General features: G+C 47.1%; 1 protein-coding gene across 2 annotated transcripts in view; it reads left to right on the top strand.

Moving 5' to 3' along the window:
• Positions 1-22,497, top strand: part of C1_1H19orf38 (chromosome 1_1 C19orf38 homolog) — a 152,581-nt gene that overhangs the window by 34,165 nt on the left and 95,919 nt on the right. For both annotated transcript variants that reach the window (XM_086961516.1, XM_086961524.1), the window contains 2 exons: positions 10,787-10,843; positions 21,940-22,029. In XM_086961516.1, coding sequence (XP_086817642.1) covers positions 10,787-10,843; positions 21,940-22,029 — 147 coding nt within the window. The remainder of the gene's footprint in view (positions 1-10,786; positions 10,844-21,939; positions 22,030-22,497) is intronic.

Here is a 22,497-nt window from a genome sequence, read left to right as displayed (position 1 = left end):
CTATCTATAGGCCGAATGGAGTCCTCTTACGGGGTCTTCATCAGGACATCAAAGTGGGGAAGAAAGGTGAGGCCATTCATGGTTGTGTTCCCACAGAGAGGGGAGGTTTCAATATGCGTGCGGAGGGTACCCAGTGAACGTCAAGGTAGGTGTGGCGGTAATACAACTCAACGCACCAGTGATGATTAGAGGTGTTTAAATTGGACCGTTCACAATTCAGATGAGGCTATGCATAGTATAGTTTCAAAAGGACAGTCAATTCGGAAGGTAGTTAGCCTTGCAAAAATACATGGGCTTGCAAGTGCAAAAAACCGGCAGTTAGCAATACGGCGTCTGTCCGTAGAAACTGGACATTGTTGTACAGCGTTAAACACCAGTCACATTAGTTGGCTCTGGCATCAATGATGCCTGCTACTTGAGTTTCGAACGTCAATTTCGTTCGGTTGGGTGGGTCCGGTATTTTATTTGCTAAACTACGGCGAAGTCCCTGCCTGCTGCTGAACACACGAGCGCCGACTCCGCAGTCACTGCGGAGTCGGCGCTCGTGTGTTCAGCAGCAGGCAGGGACTTCGCCGTAGTTTAGCAAATAAAATACCGGACCCACCCAACCGAACGCAATTGACGTTCGAAACTCAAGTAGCAGGCATCATTGATGCCAGAGCCAACTAATGTGACTGGTGTTTAACGCTGTACAACAATGTCCAGTTTCTACGGACAGACGCCGTATTGCTAACTGCCGGTTTTTTGCACTTGCAAGCCCATGTATTTTTGCAAGGCTAACTACCTTCCGAATTGACTGTCCTTTTGAAACTATACTATGCATAGCCTCATCTGAATTGTGAACGGTCCAATTTAAACACCTCTAATCATCACTGGTGCGTTGAGTTGTATTACCGCCACACCTACCTTGACGTTCACTGGGTACCCTCCGCACGCATATCGAAACCTCCCCTCTCTGTGGGAACACAACCATGAATGGCCTCACCTTTCTTCCCCACTTTGATGTCCTGATGAAGACCCCGTAAGAGGACTCCATTCGGCCTATAGATAGGGGTCGAAACGTCGACAGTTCCTTCTATAATTTGTCTTTCCGGCACACTTTTGAATTCACTAATAATTAGTTGTGACCGTGAAAAGCTATGTTCATATTTGTTCTTGAATTTGTAGTCCTGATTTGGGACGTATGTATTCAGATTATCTTTGGATAACCTTTGCTAATTTGTATTGTTACTTTCTTACACTATGCTATGACCTCTCGACACTTCCTTGAGCACTACCCCTCCCTTTCTCCCCTCTCCCCTCTTTGGGGCCGTTAATTCACTTGATATTTTGATTGTAGATACTAATCATAAAACATTGGTCATTAAATAATATATGCCATTTTGAATTTTGTCTATACAATTTTTGTGTGATATTTTGTGTAATTTGCTGTGTTTGTTACATACAATACACAACTCCTTCCTATGGGGACCCCCTTCTTACATGTATCCCACACTTCTCCACTACAACATGCATTTAATGGCGTTTTTTACTTACCTTAGCTTCCAGATAGGGTTATATTACAGCTAAAGTACTCCATTTTTTATTACAATAATAGCGAATGATATCATTCTCTATTTATAATTGTTTTTTAAAATTAACAGAGACCATGCAAGTGGAGCTCTAGCCACCGTCCATTAGGAAGAGCTGCCCCTGTGTTCCAGGCCCTGATTTTGCCACCTTTGAGTCCAGGGGTTTCAAAAGCAGTGAAAGGGTTAGCAAGGGGGCAAGCCAGGGGTCGCAGCTGCGACCCCTGGGGACCCCTAAATGACGTCCATGCCAATGGCAAGTCATATCTTTGGGAACAAAATATACCAGATGATCCAAAGTCTTTCTTCTGCTTCGAACTCCTCCTGAATTCAAAGACAGATATTGACAGCCTTTAGCCTGTATCAAAACCTTCATAGTTAGCGAACCTCTTGTGAGAAATTAAGTGGACATGAGTAAAAAAGTGTGTACTGTAAAGAGAGTGTACCCTATGTAGAGAGTTTACCCTGTACCACACTATTGGTATTCAGCAAAACTATCATGGAAAATATATCATAGATTATTAAACCGAATCTACTAAGAACAGTCTTCACTCTATGCAGTCTTCACCTTTCCAAAGAGAGACTACTCACTGCAGACACCTAAGGCCTAAAGGTGTTAAAAGTCATACTACCCACACACTTTATACTCTACTGAAACCATTATAGATACATCAGCTTCAATAGCGTATCAAGCACATATATATAAGTAAGTACCTTGCACACACTTCATTGTCTGTCTTATAAAGAAATTATCATGCTGAGATGATTCCCCTAGAATACTGAAGGGTGCTTACAATACCTAGTATTTACTATATACAATCATTGCACTGTTACAAACTTTTTTACAAAACCCAAAAAGCTTGTATGCAATTCATCAACTATTCTCTGCAGACAGTGTTAGCTCTGGACACAGCATCCATAATGTGCTCAATACCTCTACACACCTATGATCGATTAGGAGCATAAATATTTTGTAAACACTCACACCCATTAGCAGTAAAGAGGTTGTGCAGAATTAGGTAGAGAACTCGATGATACTTATCTGCCACTGTACAAACTATGAAACAAACTAGCACACTCATTGCAGGATGTCATCAGTGATGTCCCCTGTGATGTCATTTGAAATGTCATCAGTGATGTCATAAATAATGTCATACAACATGTAATGAATGATGTAGTATGTGAGGTCATAAGCAGTGCCTGGTGTGTGCGCAAGATACAGTTAGCTCCGCTAACTATAACTGGTGATTTCTGTATTTTTTATAGTTCAAAACTTTACATTGGCACTGAAATTTTCATCTAACTAAAACCTTAGATTTTTTTCAATTAATATATGTATATATTGCCTACTGGCAGTCACCAGTAGGTAGTTATAGTTGGGACCTAGTTTTCCATAGGAAACACATTTTTTGTTTGGTTACAGCCCGAACCATTGAACAGAATTACACCAAATTTGGCAGAAAGCTAGATCTTGGTCCAGAAGGAATGCTGTTTGTAATTTGGTGTATATTTGTACAGTAGTTTTGGAGTTGGTTGGGGGAAGAAGTCCACTTTAGTCCTGAGGCCATCAAGAGTGAAGTGGAATTCCTTCCCCAACCAGTTGTAAGCCAGGTGGTACGTTTGCAGAGTGGTGCATGGCCTCCGACAACCTCTTAGCAACTTCGCTGTGTGGGACTTACTGGAGGTAACAGGAGGGGTGTGTTTGCCCCCAAGGACCCTCTGGAGGCAAGGAGACTTCATCTCCTAGCCAGCAGCGCACTAGTAAGCGCGTTTCCAAAGTACTGGAGAAAGAGGATGGGGCCTCCGGCAAGTTACTGGGCTTTTTTTCTTTCTATTTTTAGGGAAGGGGACTGCATAGCCCCCCTTCCCTAGGCCGATTTTGGCACCAGAGACCCCATCGCCCGAGGCTAGGCATTTTTCGAATGGGGAGGAGGGTGGCCCCCTCTCCTGGCTAATTTTGGCACTGGGGACACCATCCCTGGGGCTCAACCTTTTCTTTTTTATAAATTAATAACGGAAGGGGGCCCCCGCGGCGCCCCCTTCCGGGCTGATTTTGGATCCAGGGACCCCAACCCCATGGCCCAGCCTTTCTATTTTTTTTATAAATTAATAATCATAGGGGGGCCTCGCGGCCCTCCTCCTTTGGCCGATTATGGCACCAGGTACCCCATCCCCTGGGGACCAGCCTTTGCAATTTATATTTTCAAAAAAATACTAAGGGGAGAGGGGCCACACGCTCCCTCTCCCAGGCCGATTCTGACTATCGGGACACCATCCCCTGGCCTGCCCTCCATTTTGGATGCCCTGGTCCCACCCAGGGCACCCATCGACATTAGTTAGGGACAGCGGAAGAGCCTCAAGGCCCCAGCGGTCCCTGCCGGCTCCCCTCATCCTGCAGGAGCCGGCATTGATTTCACAGACAGTGTGCTGCAGGAAAGGCAGCTCCCGGTCTGGGAAACCAATTCTGCTCCGCTTTCAACAATTGAGAGCATTTTTAATGCTCTTGCTTGTTGAAAATGGAGTAGTTTTCGCTCTGGTTTGGCAGGAGCTCCCGCCAAGCCACAGCAAACAAGCTATGTCCCGTGATGGGCATCATGGGACTTAGCGGAGTCGGCCCTGGGGGGGTGGCGGTCCCCAGTGCCATTAATTATTCATGGTGGGGAGCCGCGTGGCCCCCCCACCATTGATTTTGGTTCTGGGACATGGACCCTGGGGCCTGCATTGATTTACAATATTTAGCCTGGGGGGTGATCGTCCCCAGGGCTGTGGGGGAGGTCGCAGGGCCTCCCCAGCATTATTTATTACCCAAATCTGTACCACAGGGAGATGGCGGTCCCTGGGGATGTGAAAGAGGTATAGGGGCTACCCGCATAATTTTAAAATTTAAATCTGTGCCCTGGGGAGGTGATGGTCCCCTGGGCTTCGAATAGACTGAGGAGGGTGCCCAGTGAGCCCACCTCCTATGTTTCCAAAAGCCCCCGGTACCTAGCCCACCCAGGGGCCTATTAATGAATCAGCGCGGAAGCCTTCACTTCAAAAATATATATATTTTCGGCAGGAGTCGCGGGACCCCCCCAAAAGACCTAGGGGGTCAGGGTATTTCAAACCTGCCCCCTTTTCTTTGTTTTAATGTTATTTCTGTGATTCGGCTTCAAGCAGAGCCAAAAGAGGGGCACAAATACTTCCTGATTTGAAGTGTTGGCAACCAATCAGATCTCAGCACAAGATCGGAAGGGGTCGTGGATCCACCGGGTCCATATATATACAACTGGAAATTTCTTTAAATAACTTTAAAACTACTGAATGGATTCATGCCATTTGACCAAAAGGACTTTTTCTGGACTAACAGCTCCCTTTCTGCATTGAAACAAAATTGGGATAACACGGAGGTAGGACGGTGTACTCTGAGGAGCAGCAAGATGGCAGAATTGAAACTGAAACCAGCAACACAGGGAAAATAGGGGATTGATAGTGAGGAGACGAAGCCAGCACAAAGCCAGCAACGGCGCCATATGCAATAACCGGCTGCCCAAACAAGCCAAGGCAGCAGTCAGCATTCAGCATACCCCTAAACTCAGCGACCTGGGGCATATAGGCTGGCTCATCGAGTGGGAGCGAGACGTGCAGGAAAGCAACGCAAACAGCAATGAAATAGAGGTCGCCGGCCCGACTCAGTCTGGTAAGATCCCATGAACAAACAGTATGGGTCCGTGACCAAGGGAAACTGTCCATGCAGCAGTGGGTACTTACACAAAGAGAATACTGGGGTCGGTCTCTGCTAAAGAGGAAAGAAAAACGAAACCACCACAACCCAAAATGGCGCCGGGAGCAGACCTACGTAACAGCCAGTACACCCTGCGTCCGCACCTTTGAGCACCTCTGCGCAGCGTGAAAAGCAGAAGACAAGCAGTGAGAAGATAGGCGGCGGCTGTATGTTGGAAGCCTCCAAACGAGCGACCGAGTGCACAAAAACAGGAGAAGGCTCCAGCAGGAAGGTGTGCATGAAGGTGGCAGCGGTGGGAGCTAACAAGGACACGGGAGCCTGAGGACACGGAGCCTGAGGCACAGGAGATCCTTTCAGAGAAGGGGGATGCACTCAGTCCAAAACCAGCCGAGCCGTTCCAAAATGGCGGCAACCTCAACCCTACCCGGATCGCTACACCACACAGAGTGAAGGGCCAGTAAAAACCGGATAGCAGCGGCAAACTGCGACATCAAGAGGCAAGCAAGAGGGAACATCACCCTTACCACATGGGTATCTGGGAAAAAAGGAAACCAAACCCCCAATAAGGGACGTGCAATAGCAGGAAGGGAGAGCAGCTTATCTATAGCGACCACACCTTAGGTGGTGATGCACGCTTCCGCCAGAACACTCTGAGGCATCACACGGAAATCCAAGGGACCCAAGGCAAACTATGTGTGCGGCAAGCTAGAGACAATTTAGAGGCGCGAGGTGAGAGGGTTCATGCTGTTTGACCCCAAACGTGCAGCCCCTGCAGCCCTCTCTACTTCCAGTGGCCCAGCGTCCTAGTGACCCAGTGACACCACTGACCCCCCTTCAAAGTAGACCAGCTGTACTCCCACAGAAGATGCTGTAAGGAATAGTACAGAGGCATTTAAGCTGTTGAGGCCCAACATGGCCAGACACGATAAAGAGGGAATTAAAACAAAAACCACAACAGTACAAGAGTCTCCAGGCCCCTGCATAATTCCGCACAATTCTGGTATACATCAAGGGCGCCCAACCGATACAGCCATGGCAGAGAGGGAATCAAGACTACTACAACAGCAGAAAAAAACAAGGCAGAGCCAGCTATCTCAGCCTCCCCCATCAAACAGAAGCCAAATATCAGTAGCACCCTAGATATGATCTTGAAGAAGCTAGCAGAGGTGCACGACTTGGCTAAGTCAACAAAAAACACCCCAGACGCAATTCAGCTCGAGATCACAGTAGTCAGGGCTGACCTACACACAGTCAATAATAAGCTCACCACAGCCGAACAGAGAATCAGCGATGTGGAGGATCTATCCCACAGCTCAACCAAGGAGTTGAAGGCGCTAACAAAAACTACCACATCACTCCAGAAGCAGACAGCGGAACTGGAAGATCGTAATCGGCGGGGGAACATTCAAATATTGGGCCTCCCCGAGGGAGCGGAAGGCCCAGCGGGTTCTTGTGTAGCCTTTCTTGAAGATCTGATCCCTAAAATCACAAACCTAAAGTTCGAACGCCAATTTGAACTGGAAAGCGCACACAGTCCCTACTTTTAGATCTTCACCAAGGCAAGCGTTCCGTCCAATCATCTGCAGACCACTGAGGGCACAGCACACAGAGGCAATCTTTGACTTTGCACGTAAAAACCACCAGATAACATGGAAAGGCAACAAGATAATTTTTACGCTGGACTACTCAAAGCCGACGGTCGACACCAAGAAAGGATTCCTTGCCCTTGGCGACAAACTAAGAGCCAAAAACATATAGTTTTCATTCGTAGCCCCAGCCAAATTCAGGATAAACAACTCCGGAAGATAACACTACTTCAACGACCCTAAGGATCTAGGGCCCGATGTAGGTAAATCTCATTTACCGACTCTACAATACCGAATTTTACCGATTTGGTATTCTAGATTCGGTAAATGAGATGTAGGAAATAATTTGGTAATTTTTACCAAATCGGTATGATTCGGTAATTACCGAATCGGTATTTACCGATTCGGTAATTGCCATTGATTCCTATGGGCCTTGAGGCCCATAGGAATCAATGTCAATTACCGAATTGGTAAATACCAATTCGGTAAAATTACCGAATTGTCAAGGGGGACAGGGTGTCACTTTGACACCCTGTTGCACCCCTGATTCTGGCTTGTGTGCCATGTGACACACATACATGCCCTTAGGGCATGTATGTGTGCCACATGGCACAGGTGTACATGCACAGATGTGCATGTACACTGGAATTCGTTATTTAACACAAAATATTATTTTGTGGTAAATAACGAATTCTCAAGGGCCTGTGGCATTGTTTTCAGTGCCACCTACATCTAGATTTACCGATTCGTAAATTTACCGATTCAGTATTTTACCGAATCGGTAAATTTACCGAATCAGTAAATTTACTGATTCTGTAAAATTTAAGGCCCCTACATATCCAAAACCAAATACCGGTCGGTAACAGCCGAAATCGGCCGTTACCGACCAGTGTTTGGTGTCCTACATCGCGCCCCAAGTGACCTACCTGGACGGCCCAACATCCCAACTAATGGAGACATCCCAAACCGGATCCAGCAAAAGGAGAGCGTCACCAGAGCCGGTCACCAGATGAGCACAGCTACCTCACTAACCCACCCTTCTGGTGGCTAAAGGGGGCCATTACCCCTACAGGGAACGTCAGAAACCCACCCACTATCTACCTCAATTATATACACTATCTACCTCAACTTTATACACACGTCTACCTTAATAGATACCCGAGTCTCTCAGTGGAGCAGCAAGTATCCGGCAACGGCAAAACAACGACATGGGATTCCATGCACAGACTAAAGTCATATCCTAGTGTCCTTTTTTCGGTGTAATTGCAGAAGTGAACGCTGCTCAGGTTTTTTTATAATATTTTTTATAATGCATAGGGTGGGGTTCACAAGATATAGAGACTGGTGCTTACTCATAGACTCTCTTGGGGCTACAGCTATATAATCCACACAACAGTTAATCTCCGAGAGATGGGACGATGATCCTGTCATCGCACGTCCGACACACAAGATTGTATATTAGGGGGGAAATGGGTCCGGGGGGAGAGGAATCCACACTACCGTTTCCCAGTTCTTTGCTTTCTATACTCTCAGCTTTATTTATCTTTTTCCCCTCTTTCTTCTCTTTAAACTGGTAGGCCCTGCTAGCAAACAATCTTGGGAGACCTCACATATATGCATACCCAGACTGGCTAGGTACTTTGTTTGCAGAGCACTGGGGAAGCGCGGATGCACCTTACCGGGGATGTGGGGAACCTGCAAAATTATCTCAGCCTTGCATCAGCAAGGAACTGGCGAAGAGAAAGATAACACTAAGGCAAGCACCACGCGACACCATAGATGATGGCCTGTAACAGCACACTCAGTCTAGCAACGGACCTCAACATAGTGTCCTTCAATATGAAAGGTCTAAACCACCCCATTAAGCGCCGGAAGATAGTAGACTACCTAGCCAAAACTAAAGGCAATATAATCTTACTACAAGAGACCAATCTATCCGAGAAGGATGCCAAACTAGTGAGAGGTAATTGGATCTCTCAGTCGGCTTGCTCACCTGCGGAAAAAAAAGGGGAGAGGTGATGACACTTGTATCCAAAAGATCCAACATAACAATAGAATCACTTCCCACGACAGCGGAGGTAGGCTCCTGGTGACTCACATGAGAAGGGGGGAGGAACTAATCCATGTGACAAATGTATACAGCCCCAATGCAGATGATCCAACATTCTGGGCGGAGGTGGCACGCACGCTAGAGAGCTTCCAAAATGACCTCATGGTGTTGGCAGGGGGTTTTAACATCTCAATGGACCACATAACAGATAGACAATCCTCCTGTCAATATCACCCCACAAACTCGCATGCAGCCCTCCAAAATATCTGCACCAAATATAACCTAAAAGATGTGTGGCGCCTCCAGCACCCGGACACAAGAGACTACACTTTCTACTCGAACCCTCACAACTCTTATAGCAGGATAGATTACATATTAAGATCGGGGACCCACAAACATCGAATCGAACACTCAGACAAAGCCCCAAGACCAGTAAATAGACCACTCATGTATCAGCCTAAAGTTGAGCGGATATCACAACAAAGCCGTTCCCCTTAGATGGCAGTTCAACAGCGATGTGCTGTCAGACCCTGCGGACAAAAAAAAGATTTAGTAGGCTATAACGGATTATCTCAAACATAATGACTTCCCCCGGACACTGGCCCCAACACTCTGTGGGATGCCCTGAAGGCAACGGTTTAAGGCACAATAATCAAGATTAAGTCTAAAATAAACAAAAGTACGAATTTGAGACTAGACCAGCTTGAGGAGGAGGTTAACGCCTTAACCGCGGCTGTTTATCTGCCGCGGTGCGGGGGTTCTAAAGGGTGGGCCGAGCTGCGTCGGCTGTTGGCCGACGGCAGCACTGGGGAGGGAGTGCTCCTGTTGGCCAACGGCCGACGGGAGCACGGAAGGGGTTAAAAGCCTGGAGTTGGCCCATGCTAAGGCCATACATGATAGCGGGCTCCTAACCAAACTAACACAGAAGAAGTACGAATACAACAAAATACTGAGTGAGAGAGCAGGACTTTGGATTAATAAATATAAAGCCCTCAACCTGTGTGAGGCCAATAAAGCAGGGAAACTACTTGCCTCCTACCTAAAGCACAAACTTAACCAATTTACCATCTCCTCCATCACAGACTCAAATAACAAGACCCACACAAAACACAAAGACATCCTTAAGACCGTCCAAGAGTTCTGTCATGCACTATACAGGAACGATCAGAGCCTCAAAACAGAGGACTGTTCTAGTTACAGCAATAGCCCAGGGCTCACACAGCTAAGCATCGAAGAGATGCTTAGGCTAGGTCAAGAAATTAATTTGGCAGAAATTAAAATGGTAGTCAAATCTCTGAAAGACAGTTAAGCCCCTGGGCCGGATGGGTATACCGCCTTGAACCTTACTACAAGGAATTAACATTTTGCTAAAAACTTTCTTCTAGGCGCTGAACTCACCACTACAGGACTATAAAGTCCATCATGCACCAGAAACGAAACTTGTAAGCAAACGCCCATCTATGCGAGCATGTCAATAAAAAGGAAAATTCTATGCAGGTGTGCGTTCAGCGTTCTGATGTTGCAAGCCCAGGAAGAAGCGGCGTGTAGCCGCGAAACGCGTTGGCACATACAATAAACAAAAGCTGGAAGGCAGGCTGCTTTGAATAGCCGGATGGTGGAACAGTGCGTGTGACCTCTCAAAGCTGGGGCATTTGCGAGACAATACATATACATATACATATAATGATTTTTGTGGAAACATGATCTGATGAGACAGCTGAAATTAAACGTTGACATTTCACTAGGATTGACTAGCTTATTTGTTTATTTGAGCTACAGTGCTACACGTAACATGCATTATTTTCCAACAAAGTATGCTATCATGTTATCACTCCATTTTTGTCTTTTTTGGCTGCAGAATACACCCTTCGCCCCCCAACAGTGACCCAAGACAATGCGACAGTGAAGAATGCGGGTAAATACATGTTTCTGTGCACAAACCTGGGTAAATATAAGGCTAACAGAAAGGCCTACAGGACAGGGGTTGGACACTGCCAAGAAGATTAGACATTAGATTAGACATAGGGGGGTTGATTCGCTGAGCTTTTTCCATAAGCAAGTTATATTTGTCTGATAAAAAATAACGAGTACCTGCATATTAATGGCTTAAGAAAAGAATTGACACCCATGTTTTCCTAACTAAAGATGTATACTGTGTATGCCATCATCTATATTACAGATGTGACCAACCATTTGTCCACGGTAGCCAGATCCATGACAGATATTCAGGACATCCTTATGAGATAAATTTACATACCATGAATCTCTAAATGGAATTAAGTTATCAAGGTATTGTATTTTAATGACATTTATATAGGGCTTACTACCCCTGATGAGGCATTGAAGCAATTCACGCCGGGCAGCACGCTGCTCCTGGACCCAAGGTTGATGGTTAGTTCAGTGTTATTGGTTACTGTTTGTTATTTATTGGGATTAGTCTTGCTCACTCAGGGCAAACCATTCCATTCAGTCATTTTTCAGTTTTTTATGGTGGACTAAAGTATTAGCTGTTGGTCGCAATCATTAGTCGGAGGGGTGAACTCAAACACACGGTTGGTGGGATTAATACAGGAGTTAGTGGAGATTAGATATTGTCAGGTTGCATAGGTATAAACTTTCAGCAGAGGGAGGAGAGATTGTGATCTTGTAAATGAGCCGTAGAAAATTGGCTGAAATAAAAAAAGTAAATGGTGCATGTGTCAGAGTAGGGTAACTGCTATCTTCAAGGTGTGGCTTTGATTTGGCTTTCCTGCACCCACCTCGAACAACCCTGGTATATTGCGTACTTCTAGTGTTGGGAAAAAGAAAACTTCACAACCAATGTTCTTTCTCAGTTTTGTTTCCTGAAATAAATTGTTTTCCATGCACTTCAGTCCTTACTAAGCATGTTGGGGCAGGTTTACAATAACTGGCGCATCCCTGCATATCAGCAGGGATGCGCCAGTTATTGTGCTCCACGGCTCCGCCACCATGGATGCGCTGCATTTACAAAGCGGCGCACCATGGGGCAAAACCGGCACAGATGCGTCACGCATCTGTGCCGTAAAAGCGGCGCATTGCTGGGGTTGCATCGCAAGAACGACCCAGCACCAGCAGTGCTCTGGGGGGCCCTATCTTTACAATGCTGTGTCAATCCTTACGACCTGCTTCAAGCAGGCGCAGGTTTTTGACGCAGCATGTGCTCAAAAGTGACTGAGTAAAATCTTATAGATATCACTCAGCCACTTGTGGAAGGCGTTCCTGCGCCAGAACGCCTACTTCTGGAGCAGGGCTTTACAACGTGACACATCTCCGAGATGCGTCACTTTGTAAATACCCCGCAGCATGGTGCATCTTTTGCGCCGCCGCTGCGTCACAAAAGTGACAAAACGGCGGCATAAAAGAGGCACAAGGGTCTTGTAAATCTGCCCTGTCATGTAAAGCTTGCCCAGGTTGCTACTCATTAATACCCTATTTAAGACGTCCTGGAGGGTCGGATCATTGCCAGACTTTCTCTATATCTACATAAGATAAATTTACATAAAATGAATATAAATGTAAATCATTAACATAGTAAGTGAAATGTAAATAAATCAGAGGTTATCCTGAAAATCTGGCATGGATCCGACCATTCTGGTTGGACATTGGTCACCTTCGCACTCTCTGCGCCATTTATGTTTGATTTGGTTTTTTGTAGGTCAGTTACTTATAAAAGTGCACTAAATAAGCCCTCTGCTTTCTGAATGCCCTCAAAGTTACAGCCTAGACACAATGTATAGCCCTACCTAACAGTAGGAGCGTAACACAGGCCCCTGCAGCCAATGGGGCTCAGGAGGGCCCCCAAACCTACAGGGGCCCCCAAGCCCTACAGTGGGTCCCCAAGTCCTACAGAGGGTCCCCAGTCAGCCTAAGGCCAATGAATTTTAATGGAATATTAGAAATTCGGGGCCCGGCCTCTCCATCATTTTGTGGGGGAGACCTTCATTTTCTGTTATCGCCACTGAGTAAGGCCGCCACCTTTCCCAGAGAAAAATATCGTTCACAGTTTAATGTTCTGCAAAGAGCGGGACATGATTCTTAAGTAGAACTTTACATACAGTTGTCTTTATTCATTCTTAACATGGCTTTCTGTTTTTTATTTGGTTTAATGAAGTCAGGTGTCATTAGGGCAGGTGTAAAAAACATTTTAAAGTGGTTTCTTCTAACATTTACTATTTGAAGTATGTTACTGATAAGGAAAAAATTACCGTCTTTACGTCATTTTTCTAATTTTTGTACCGGCAGGACATTAAAATACTGGTCATGCCAGTATAAAACCGACCAAGTGGCAACCCTAGCCACTGTCTACCAGGGCACAGGGCAAAAACTTAAGGATATGCATGAGGCACTAGAATATGCAGCTAAGCCTTGCCCATCACGACAAGGTTAATTATTTGTCATTGGCTCACTGCACAAATACAAACTCCTCTATGCTGCTCATTATGTCCTATCCATTGCGTCATATCCGTCACATCAAGATCTGCTTCTAACCATAAATTGCATCACTTCCGGCACATTAGGTTAAGAAAGCGGCCTTCCTGGAACACTTTGCTATGCGTACAGCCGCCTTTGCAGAGGTTCGGATTGGGCATTGTTTGTTAGATGCTCTTAGAAGTTTGGGAAGTGCACATCTAACAATATATGAATGCCCAGCATTAAACAAAAACTGAATTGCATTTCCCTGGCATTTCCCTGGCCCATCTTTCCATGCTGCCCTCGGGTGTGGGCAAAAGATCGTCGGCACTGCGTGCAAAGTACCTTTTTGCCATTTGAGCGCTCCCCATTCACCGAAAAAGGTTAATTCCCCATTCACCGAAAAAGGTTAATTCCCCAATCACCGAAAAAGGTTAATTCCCCATTCACTGAAAAAGGCATATTTTCAGGACTTTGTTTGCTTACGCCACCTATTGCTGGTGCCAATGCTGCTTCCTGATCCTGACCCTGCATTAGGGAGGCCTGCCTGTGGACGCGTCTTTCACAAATCCGCCTTAATGGTATGTACATATGTCTGACTCACAACCATAGCACTATCTAGGAAGACTCAAAAGGGAGATTTTGCAGCAAGAAGCCGCAGAATTACATTACCCGGTTTTCTTGCTGACCTCACCATGTGAGGTCATTGTAAATGGAATTAAGAAACTTAATTACTATGCGCTAGTGGGAGGTACTTTTGTGAATGAATACACAGTGAACGCAGGTGTACGGTACATTATGTCTTTTTCCATGTGTAAGTTTTGCTGATATATATCAAAAAGGAGGGACTTTGAGCGCATCAAGGTTTAGCATACGTACTCCAGGTGATCTAAATAAGGTATAGGGGGTATGCAGTTCCTAGTGAAGTATGTATTGTATTGCAATTGCATTTATATAGCGCTTACTACCCCATACGAGGTGTCAAAGCTTTTTTTTGGCGAGTAGCACGCTCCTCCAGAACCCATAAAGGATTAGTGGTGCATTTTTATAGTGAAAAGCTAAAGTAATTTGAGTGATGATATGTTAGTCAGTTATTTGGATTGAGAAGGATAGTGGAGGCATAGAAGAGGGGAAAAGGTTTCCAGCTAAATAGCGCCGGCTACTTCTGATGGGTTGTGGGTCTCTGCAGGTCAATGTCTGTTCCGCAGTGTCCCCTGGGAGCGTGACTCTGCAGGAACAAATGCCCTCACACACCTAGATAGGTGTCATGCTTCATCACTGGGCATTTTCTCCACGTCGCGCCGGCGCTGGAATGCCCAACGGGCACCCTCAATGGGGGCTCTTTGATGCCCAATGATGATGCATTTGTTCCTGCAGAGTCATGCTCCCATTGAGCTTCACAGCCCCCATATGTCACAAGAAACTGCATACCCCTTATACCTTATTAAGTTTAGCTGATGCCTGGGGGGGCGTTAATGAGCCCGAAGCAAGATGGCCGCACCCTAGTGCAGCTCTGCTGGCCGGGGTAATAATCCTTCATTTATCATGTGACTCCCCTGCCATCCATTGCTGCTAGTGTCCGTGATAGAATCTGTAGACACTTGGCGACGGTTTGATGTGCTTCTGACTTTAAAAGAAGGCGATATTGGCGAGACAGGCACCTTGTTGGATGCAACCTGCGTGCCATGCTGTCAGCGATCGGTGGGCTGGAAGTGAAACACGGCTGGAGCCGAGGCTGAGGCTCACTGCGGGAGTGTGCGGTGGCGCTACCGGAGGGCAGTAGTGCATACGGGGCTGCTCGAGGAGGTGGCGGCTGTTGGCTGATGGTGTACGGCAGGGAATAAGAAGACTGGCGGCGGTTTATGGGAAGCGGACTATACCGCTCCGGCGCTGATCACTGGTGTATCGGAGTGGCCAGGGGCCGCGAAGCAGCCTGAGGAGAGGCCGTGCTGGCTGGCGTGGGCCGCGCGCTAGCTCTGCACACAGTGAGGTAGTCAAGAGCGCTCATTGCTGGCTTGTGCGTGGTTAACTCTAGCCGGCATCAGTGTCCTGTGTGCGATTGGGACTTTTCCTGCCTGTCCCCTGGAGGGTGCGCTGCCTCCATTTTGAGGTCGCGTCTGCTGCCTGGGTCGGATCACGCTGCCAGTACGTGAGGAGCTATTGCCGGTGGTGGAGTGGGGGCCCTGAGCGGCTCATCGTGGTGGCGGCTGCCGGCTGGCGGCGTGGAGAGGAGGCTAAGGTGCTCGGCGGTGGCAGAAGTGGAGAGGACAGCGCTATATTGGTACAGCTCACTCTAGCGACGGAGTGGAGGTAGGCCGTGAGGTGGCCGGTGTGGCAGCTGTGGTGGCTGGCGCGGCTTGCGCGATCGTGTGCAAGCACTGCGGAGAGCAAGAGTGGGCATTACAAGATTGTGGGACAGCTTAATGGGAGCCTGATCCTAACTTTCACGAAAGACTGTTACTGATTCTGCTTGGCGTCCCTGCAATGAACTGCCGCCATTTTGTGCCTGAAGCTATCGGGACATATTTGGTGACCTTCCTTTGCTGCTGGAGTTGGGGTGAAACTTGGCACTACTGCTATCGTTTGGATTGGGCTACCACACGTTGTTGGAGCTTCCCGGGGGTTGCTGAGAGTGCGGGGGCCATTAATTCCTGCACTACAATAACTGTCCGAGGCAAGCACTGTGGTGAATACATGCGGCGAGGTTTGAGGTGGCAGCGGCTGTACGCATCCATCACCGACGTTGTGTGGTGCTCTGCCCAGGGCTGGAATCTGTTTGAAGTGTGGAGCTTGGGCCCTCATTGCTTGATCCCCCCGCTGTGATCCACTGCCATTTTCTGGTTGCCGCCGCTGGGGCCTCCCTGCCGCTATCCTTTTGCTGCAACCGGCTAGAAGCCCCCCTGAGATACCGCTGCCGCCTCGGCCCTGTATATCATTGACACTGCTTCCTGTGCCTCGCTAGTGTGCTTCCCCAGAGTGATTTGGACCGTGCTACGTGGTGGTGAAGACTCCGCTGAGGTGCGTGGCGCGGTGTCTGGCACCCTGTTGGTGTGGTGCTCCCGCTTCTGCTATCACCTAGATTCTGCACATAAGTGGCATTGCGGTGCTACTCCCTGTGAATAGCTGTGGAAGTGTGGGGACTGAGAATTACACCTTTCCTTTAGGGCTGGCACTGTGCCACGTGGTGGATGAGGTGCTGCTGCGGACCCTGAAGCCCTGACTGTGTAGGTGGATAGCTGTGGTATATCCACTGCGGAGGACAGGGTTGAGGCGATCACCACCTCCTGTGTGCAAATTGACAAGCTGCTGGCGGTAATACAGTCCAAGAACGAGGACTTGGAGGCCAGATCGCGCTGGAACAATTTGCACATCACAGGAGTGGCGGAGACAACTAATGTGGGGAAAAAAGAGCTGTACGTGGAAGAAATGCTCAGGTCTATGCTTGGAGCGGAGCATTTTTCCTCGCTTTTGGTGGTAGAGAGGGGGTATCGATCTTTGGTGCAGCCACCTGTCCCTGGAGCTCCTCCCAGGCCAATCATCGCCCGGCTCCTTAACTATCAAGACAGGGACACAGCTCTTCGATTGGCGCAAGAAATGGGCAAGACCACATACCAAGGGATGGAGATTGCGCTATATCCGGATTTTACTACCGCAGTGCAGCAGGCCAGGAGGGAATTTCAACTAGTTAAGAAGAGACTGCAAGCACTACAAATTCAATATACAATGCTCTATCCTGCGAAATTACGGATCCAACATGGTAGCAAGCTGAGGATCTTCACCACACCTAAGGATGCCTTACAGTTTGTCAAACAGCTGGAACGTAAGGAAAAGGCCAAAGACACGGGGGAAGTGACGGATGCTGAAGACTGATGTTTTTACAGGAGGCGTTGTTGTATACCTTGAGCTTTGACATACTATGACTTGAGATTGATGTAATATGTGTGCTAACATTTTTTGTTTCCTCCTGCAAGGTGTCCGTGCCCTGTATCGTAGGGTTGTATGCCTATTGCACCAGAGTACGTTGGATGCGTCTTACCAGGGCGCATTGTTGGATATGTGGCTGCCTCAGATTGACAGTTACCTAGTAGTCTTTTGTTGGTCCCACTCATTGGGAAGGTGGTGTTGTACTGAGAACATGGGCATTTACAATCTGTCCAGCCATCACTTTTTACTGGAGGGGTGCCATAGTCTTGGTTATTGATTATTGTACTAAATATGTTCTGAGAGGGTGTCCTCTTCTATATGGTTTGTGATGTGCACGCGCATAATTATGATTTTGGATGGTTGGGGGTATGTCATTAGAGAGAAGCCCCGACCTCCCCTCTTTCTCTTGAGGGGATCAATGGGCCGCTGGTGTTCCTCATGAGGGAGCACCCTAAGATGTTTTGTGTTGGGGGAGGGTTCGGTGAGTACCCTGGAGACTCACAGTGGGTGGGATTGTTCTGGGTTCTGAGTTTCTGGTTGCATGGTTTGTGTGGTCCTGGCGTGAATGGGAGTGTGGGGATTATGGGGGGGTATAGGGATGTCCTTGGCATGGTTATGGTGCTGCGGTGGGAGGGAGGAAGTTTGTTGCAGGGGTGTTTTTAAATGCAGCTGTGCCACTTGGGTTATTAAAGTACTGTCTCATACGTCTGGTAGTGCACAATATGATTCTTTACATTATGTGCTGATTCAGTATAGCATATAATGGAGGGGGCAGGGACAATTACTTGGATAACATGGAATGTCAGGGGGTTAAATAACCCGAAGAAAACTAGGCAGGTACTGGCATATTTGGACCGTCATAATGTACAATTGGCGTTTCTTCAAGCGACCCATCTCGGTCGGCATGCTGCCTCCGAGGTGGCGAAAAGGTGGGCTGGTGCACGTTTGGCCTCTTCATATTCATCGTTCGCAAGGGGAGTGATGGTCCTAGTTAAAAAGACCATTCACTTTGAAAGTTGATATGAAGAGATTGATGACGAGGGCAGGTATATCATTGTGCAGGGGAGGTTATGTGGCACTCTTATTACAATGATGAATGTTTATGGCCCAAATATAGATGACCCGGAGTTCTTTCAAATGCTGTGGAAAAAAGTTTACAAGTTACCACCATCTGCCATAATCTGTGGGGGTGGGGGTTTAATGTGGTGCTCAATCAGGCGGGTGTGCTTAAATCTTTGCGTGGATCCATGAAGCAGATAGAGCAAGATCTGGTGAGGCTGGAGCGACAGTATGAGGAGGCGCATGATAGTGCAACCTTGGCGGATATACGGTCGCTGGTAACTGGGTATAATGAGTTGGCAGATCAGGAGGTGAGACATTTGTTGAAGAGTTGCAAAGCTAGATATTACGGCGAGGGTGGTCGTCCGGGGCGGGCGTTAGCTGACAGAATTCTGGAACCTTGGGCACCGTACTGCACGGTACAGGAGATTACGGAGGGGGATACTATTCATTCGGACTCGACTGGTATCCTTGCCCAATTTGTCAAACATTACACAGATATGTATGGGAGTAGGCGGACCGCTAGTGAGGAGGACATTGCACAATATTTGGAGGACGTGGCTTTGGTTTGGTTGTCCAAAGGGCAACAAGATTTCCTGATACATCTGCTAACTGCCGATGAAATTAAAGATGCCATTTCGTCCTTGCCCAATGTGAAAGCAGTGGGCACTGATGGGCTACCGCCCGAGTTCTATAAGGAGTATGTTGATGTGCTACTGCTTCACTTAACGGCCATGTATGAAGAGGCTTTGAGCAACAACGGCTGCCCGACTCGCTTCGAGAAGCTTTAATTGTTGCATTGCTAAAACCGGGCAAACCACCGGACCGGTGTGAGTCGTACAGGCCGCTCTCATTCATGAATACTGATGTAAAAATATTAGCGAAGGTTCTGGCGACCCGGCTGCGCCTGTTGTTAACAGTTATGGTGCTTCCAGATCAGTCTGGGTTTATTCCTACCCGCTCCACAGCGCATAATTTGAGGGCACTGTTTGCGGTTATGCATCTTTTGAACCCCGAACCGCCTCCGGCTGCGGTCCTTCTGGATGCCGCTAAGGCCTTTGATTCCATTGCCTAGACATATATGTTCGCTGTGATGCATCGAATGGGGGTGCCTTTCTTTTTCACTAGTTGGATAAAGTTACTGTGTACTGAGCCGGTAGCCGGGGTGCGCTAAATGGACACACATGGGAGTAGTTTCCGATTAAGCGGGGTACCAGGCAAGGCTGTCCGCTGTCGCCGTTGCTTTTTGCGGTACTGCTGGAACCACTTGAAGCATGCAGGTTCTGCATTGAGATTTTACCAAAGACCATTGGCGGTGTCCATTTATGCCAATGACATGGTTCTGTATGTGAGGGAACCGGCTCAACATCTAGAGCAGGTTATTAGGGAATATATTAGTTTTGAGTGGTACTCGGGGCTAGTCATCAAATTGAACAAATCTATAATGTTCTCTCTTACAGATTGTACTAAGCCGTTTGTGTTGAATTACCCTCTGGAATGGGCTACAGATCCTGTAAAGTATCTTGGGGTATGGATTCACAGGGACCCTCAGGTTATTCTAAGGGTGAATTATGGCACTGCGATCTTGAAGTTAGAAGATCGGGTGACTAGATGGATTCGCCTACCCCTCACCTTCGCTGATAGGGTTGCACTAATCAAAATGGTGGTATTGCCCTAATTTTTATATTTATTCGTTAATGTACCTATCACTTTAAAGTAGCATTTTTTCACTACATTACGCTCACTGTTGATCACTCTGGCATGGGGGGGCAAGATATCCTGCATTAGTTGGGAAACTTTAACGAAGCCGTACGCTATGGGCGAATTTGCAGTGCCAGATATGCACTTATATTATTTATGTGCTCAGGCACAGTTTGCCCACATGGCTGCTAGGCGTTTTCCCGTCCTGCGCTGAATAACCAAAATAACCATTATTCATGACGAGCTGGCCTTGTCATCCGCGCACGGCAGGTAAGCGCCATGACGAGCCCAGCTCGTCATTAGCTTCGAAGGGGTTAATACTGGCAGAATGCGCCACCCTTCACGCCGCATGTGGCGGTAGTAGCTGGTGCTGTTCACCCCTTACCCTTGCAGGCAATGCGTTTCAATCCAATTTCATTGTTTGAACGGGATGAGGTGGACACGGTTAAGTGCACGGCTCGGGCATGGCATGCGCTGGGGCAGCGGGCGAAACGGCTTCCACTGTATGCTCCAGCTATGCCTTTGCTTCATCATGCTGCGCTGTCTGTAACGGGGGAAGCAGGTGCCCTCAAGGTGCTGCAAGCTGCGAGGGTACTGACTATGGGTGATGCCTTTTCGGGTGGGGCATTTATCTCCCTGCAGGATTTTTTGAAGGATGGGTGAGAATGAGGTTATGTCCACATTTATGTATGCTAGGCTTCGCTCTGCTATGCGTAGCTTATATCCATGCTTTCCCGAGGAACCCTCAGTGCTGGGGGCTTTGCAGCTCATATTTACTACGCAAACCCAGACTAAATTAGTTTCACGATTGTATCACATCTCACAACTTGATGAAGGTGTCGCACTGAATGCCTCCAGGGCTAAATGGGATGCGTGTCTATCACAGCCACTTACGGATGATGAATGGGAAGAAAGCTGTAGAATGACTGGGAGCTTTGCAGTCAATGGGAATTTTAAGTTCATTCATTACAAGTACATTCATCAGTTGTATTATTCACCTGCACAACTGTATAGATATGGTGTGAGGGCTCGCCCTTCTGTAAACAATGTGGTATGGATAGCGCAGACTTTCTGCACTAAGCATGGGTATGCCCCAAAGTGTTTGCTTTCTGGGATGGAGTGGTAACGGTGTTAACTGAAGTAGTGGGTCTTCCGATTGTCAGTGATGTAAAGCTGTGCCTCTTGGGTAATGTTTCTAAGCTTCCGCCAGGTGTACGTAAACTGGTGGCGTTGTCTCTGCAACTTGCTAAACTTAGAGTAGCCTTAAATTGGGACGGTAAGCTGGTACCACTGCTAAACCAATGGCTGCATGATATTGCATATTGTTGTGATCAACTTCTTTGCTAAGCAGAAGAGCTACCAAGTGCATCAAGACCCCGAGATGTGTGGGGTCCGTACACTGTCTATATGGTGGCCCGCTATGTGGACGATTGACCATTGTGGTATGGACAAATTGCTATTAATGAACTGCCTGCACTTCCTGATTCAATGTTTTTAATCAATCGATGTATTGTCTCCCTTTGGCTACTACAGATCTGTATGAGATGAGATATTGCTTGAATGTATAACGATCAACTGCATTTTTTTTTTGTTTGAAAATTTATAAATAATTTTTTTTAAAAAAAACGTTTTGCTGATGCCTTGAACACGTTTTGGGTCCTGGATCTGAAATATTTGTTAGGAAGTAGGTGGAGAAATCTAAATCTTGAGTATGAATGTGCATAGTGAAGGGCGAGTTAGGGCAAAGCTAGAGACTATGCAGGTTCTCTGAGTTCTAGAGTAGGTAGGGAAAGGGGAGGTCTTGATATCCCAGGGTTATTTTCTGATGCCACTTTGTGACTTAGTAAGTATGGCGTCCTCCACTCAAGTCAAAACATCAATCTGCTTCTCCCGCAGCACCTGCATGGATCGTGCCAGTGGCAGTGGGAGGAGCCATCGCCTTTCTTCTTCTCATTGCACTTGTTGCGGTGGTGGCTGTCAAATGTGGTGAGTCTTTTTTCATTTTTTGGTATTCATTTTGTTGCTTTTCTGTGGCATGTGCAGCCACTCTACCAGATGACTCAACACCTTCAAGAGCCTCACGTCCCATTCCTAGGCGTTTATTTAACAATTCTATTTCTTCTGGGAGTTGTGGCCGTGGCTCCACTCAATAAATCAATTGCACTAAAGTTCTAAATCAGGGGCGTCCCATCTTTTTAAGCAAGGGGGCCAAGTTATAAATTGTTCCCACCTACTGGCTGAACAGAACATCACAGGCAGTGTTATTAGTTCACATGAAGTGACATCACAGGAAGAGACAATAAAAAGACCATACAAACATAAAAAGACCATACATTCCTAAGGCAGAATATACTATCTACTAGAAGTAGAGGACTGCTGAATAAATATGATAATGCGTGGAAAACAAAATATATCAGCCAGAAAAAGAAAGCAGCAACATATAAGCACACTTCC

Source organism: Lissotriton vulgaris, chromosome 1_1, assembly GCF_964263255.1.
Source record: "Lissotriton vulgaris chromosome 1_1, aLisVul1.2, whole genome shotgun sequence".
NCBI classification, from domain to species: domain Eukaryota; kingdom Metazoa; phylum Chordata; class Amphibia; order Caudata; family Salamandridae; genus Lissotriton; species Lissotriton vulgaris.
Note: the sequence above shows the minus strand (reverse complement) of the source record. Positions and strands in the feature narration are given on the sequence as shown.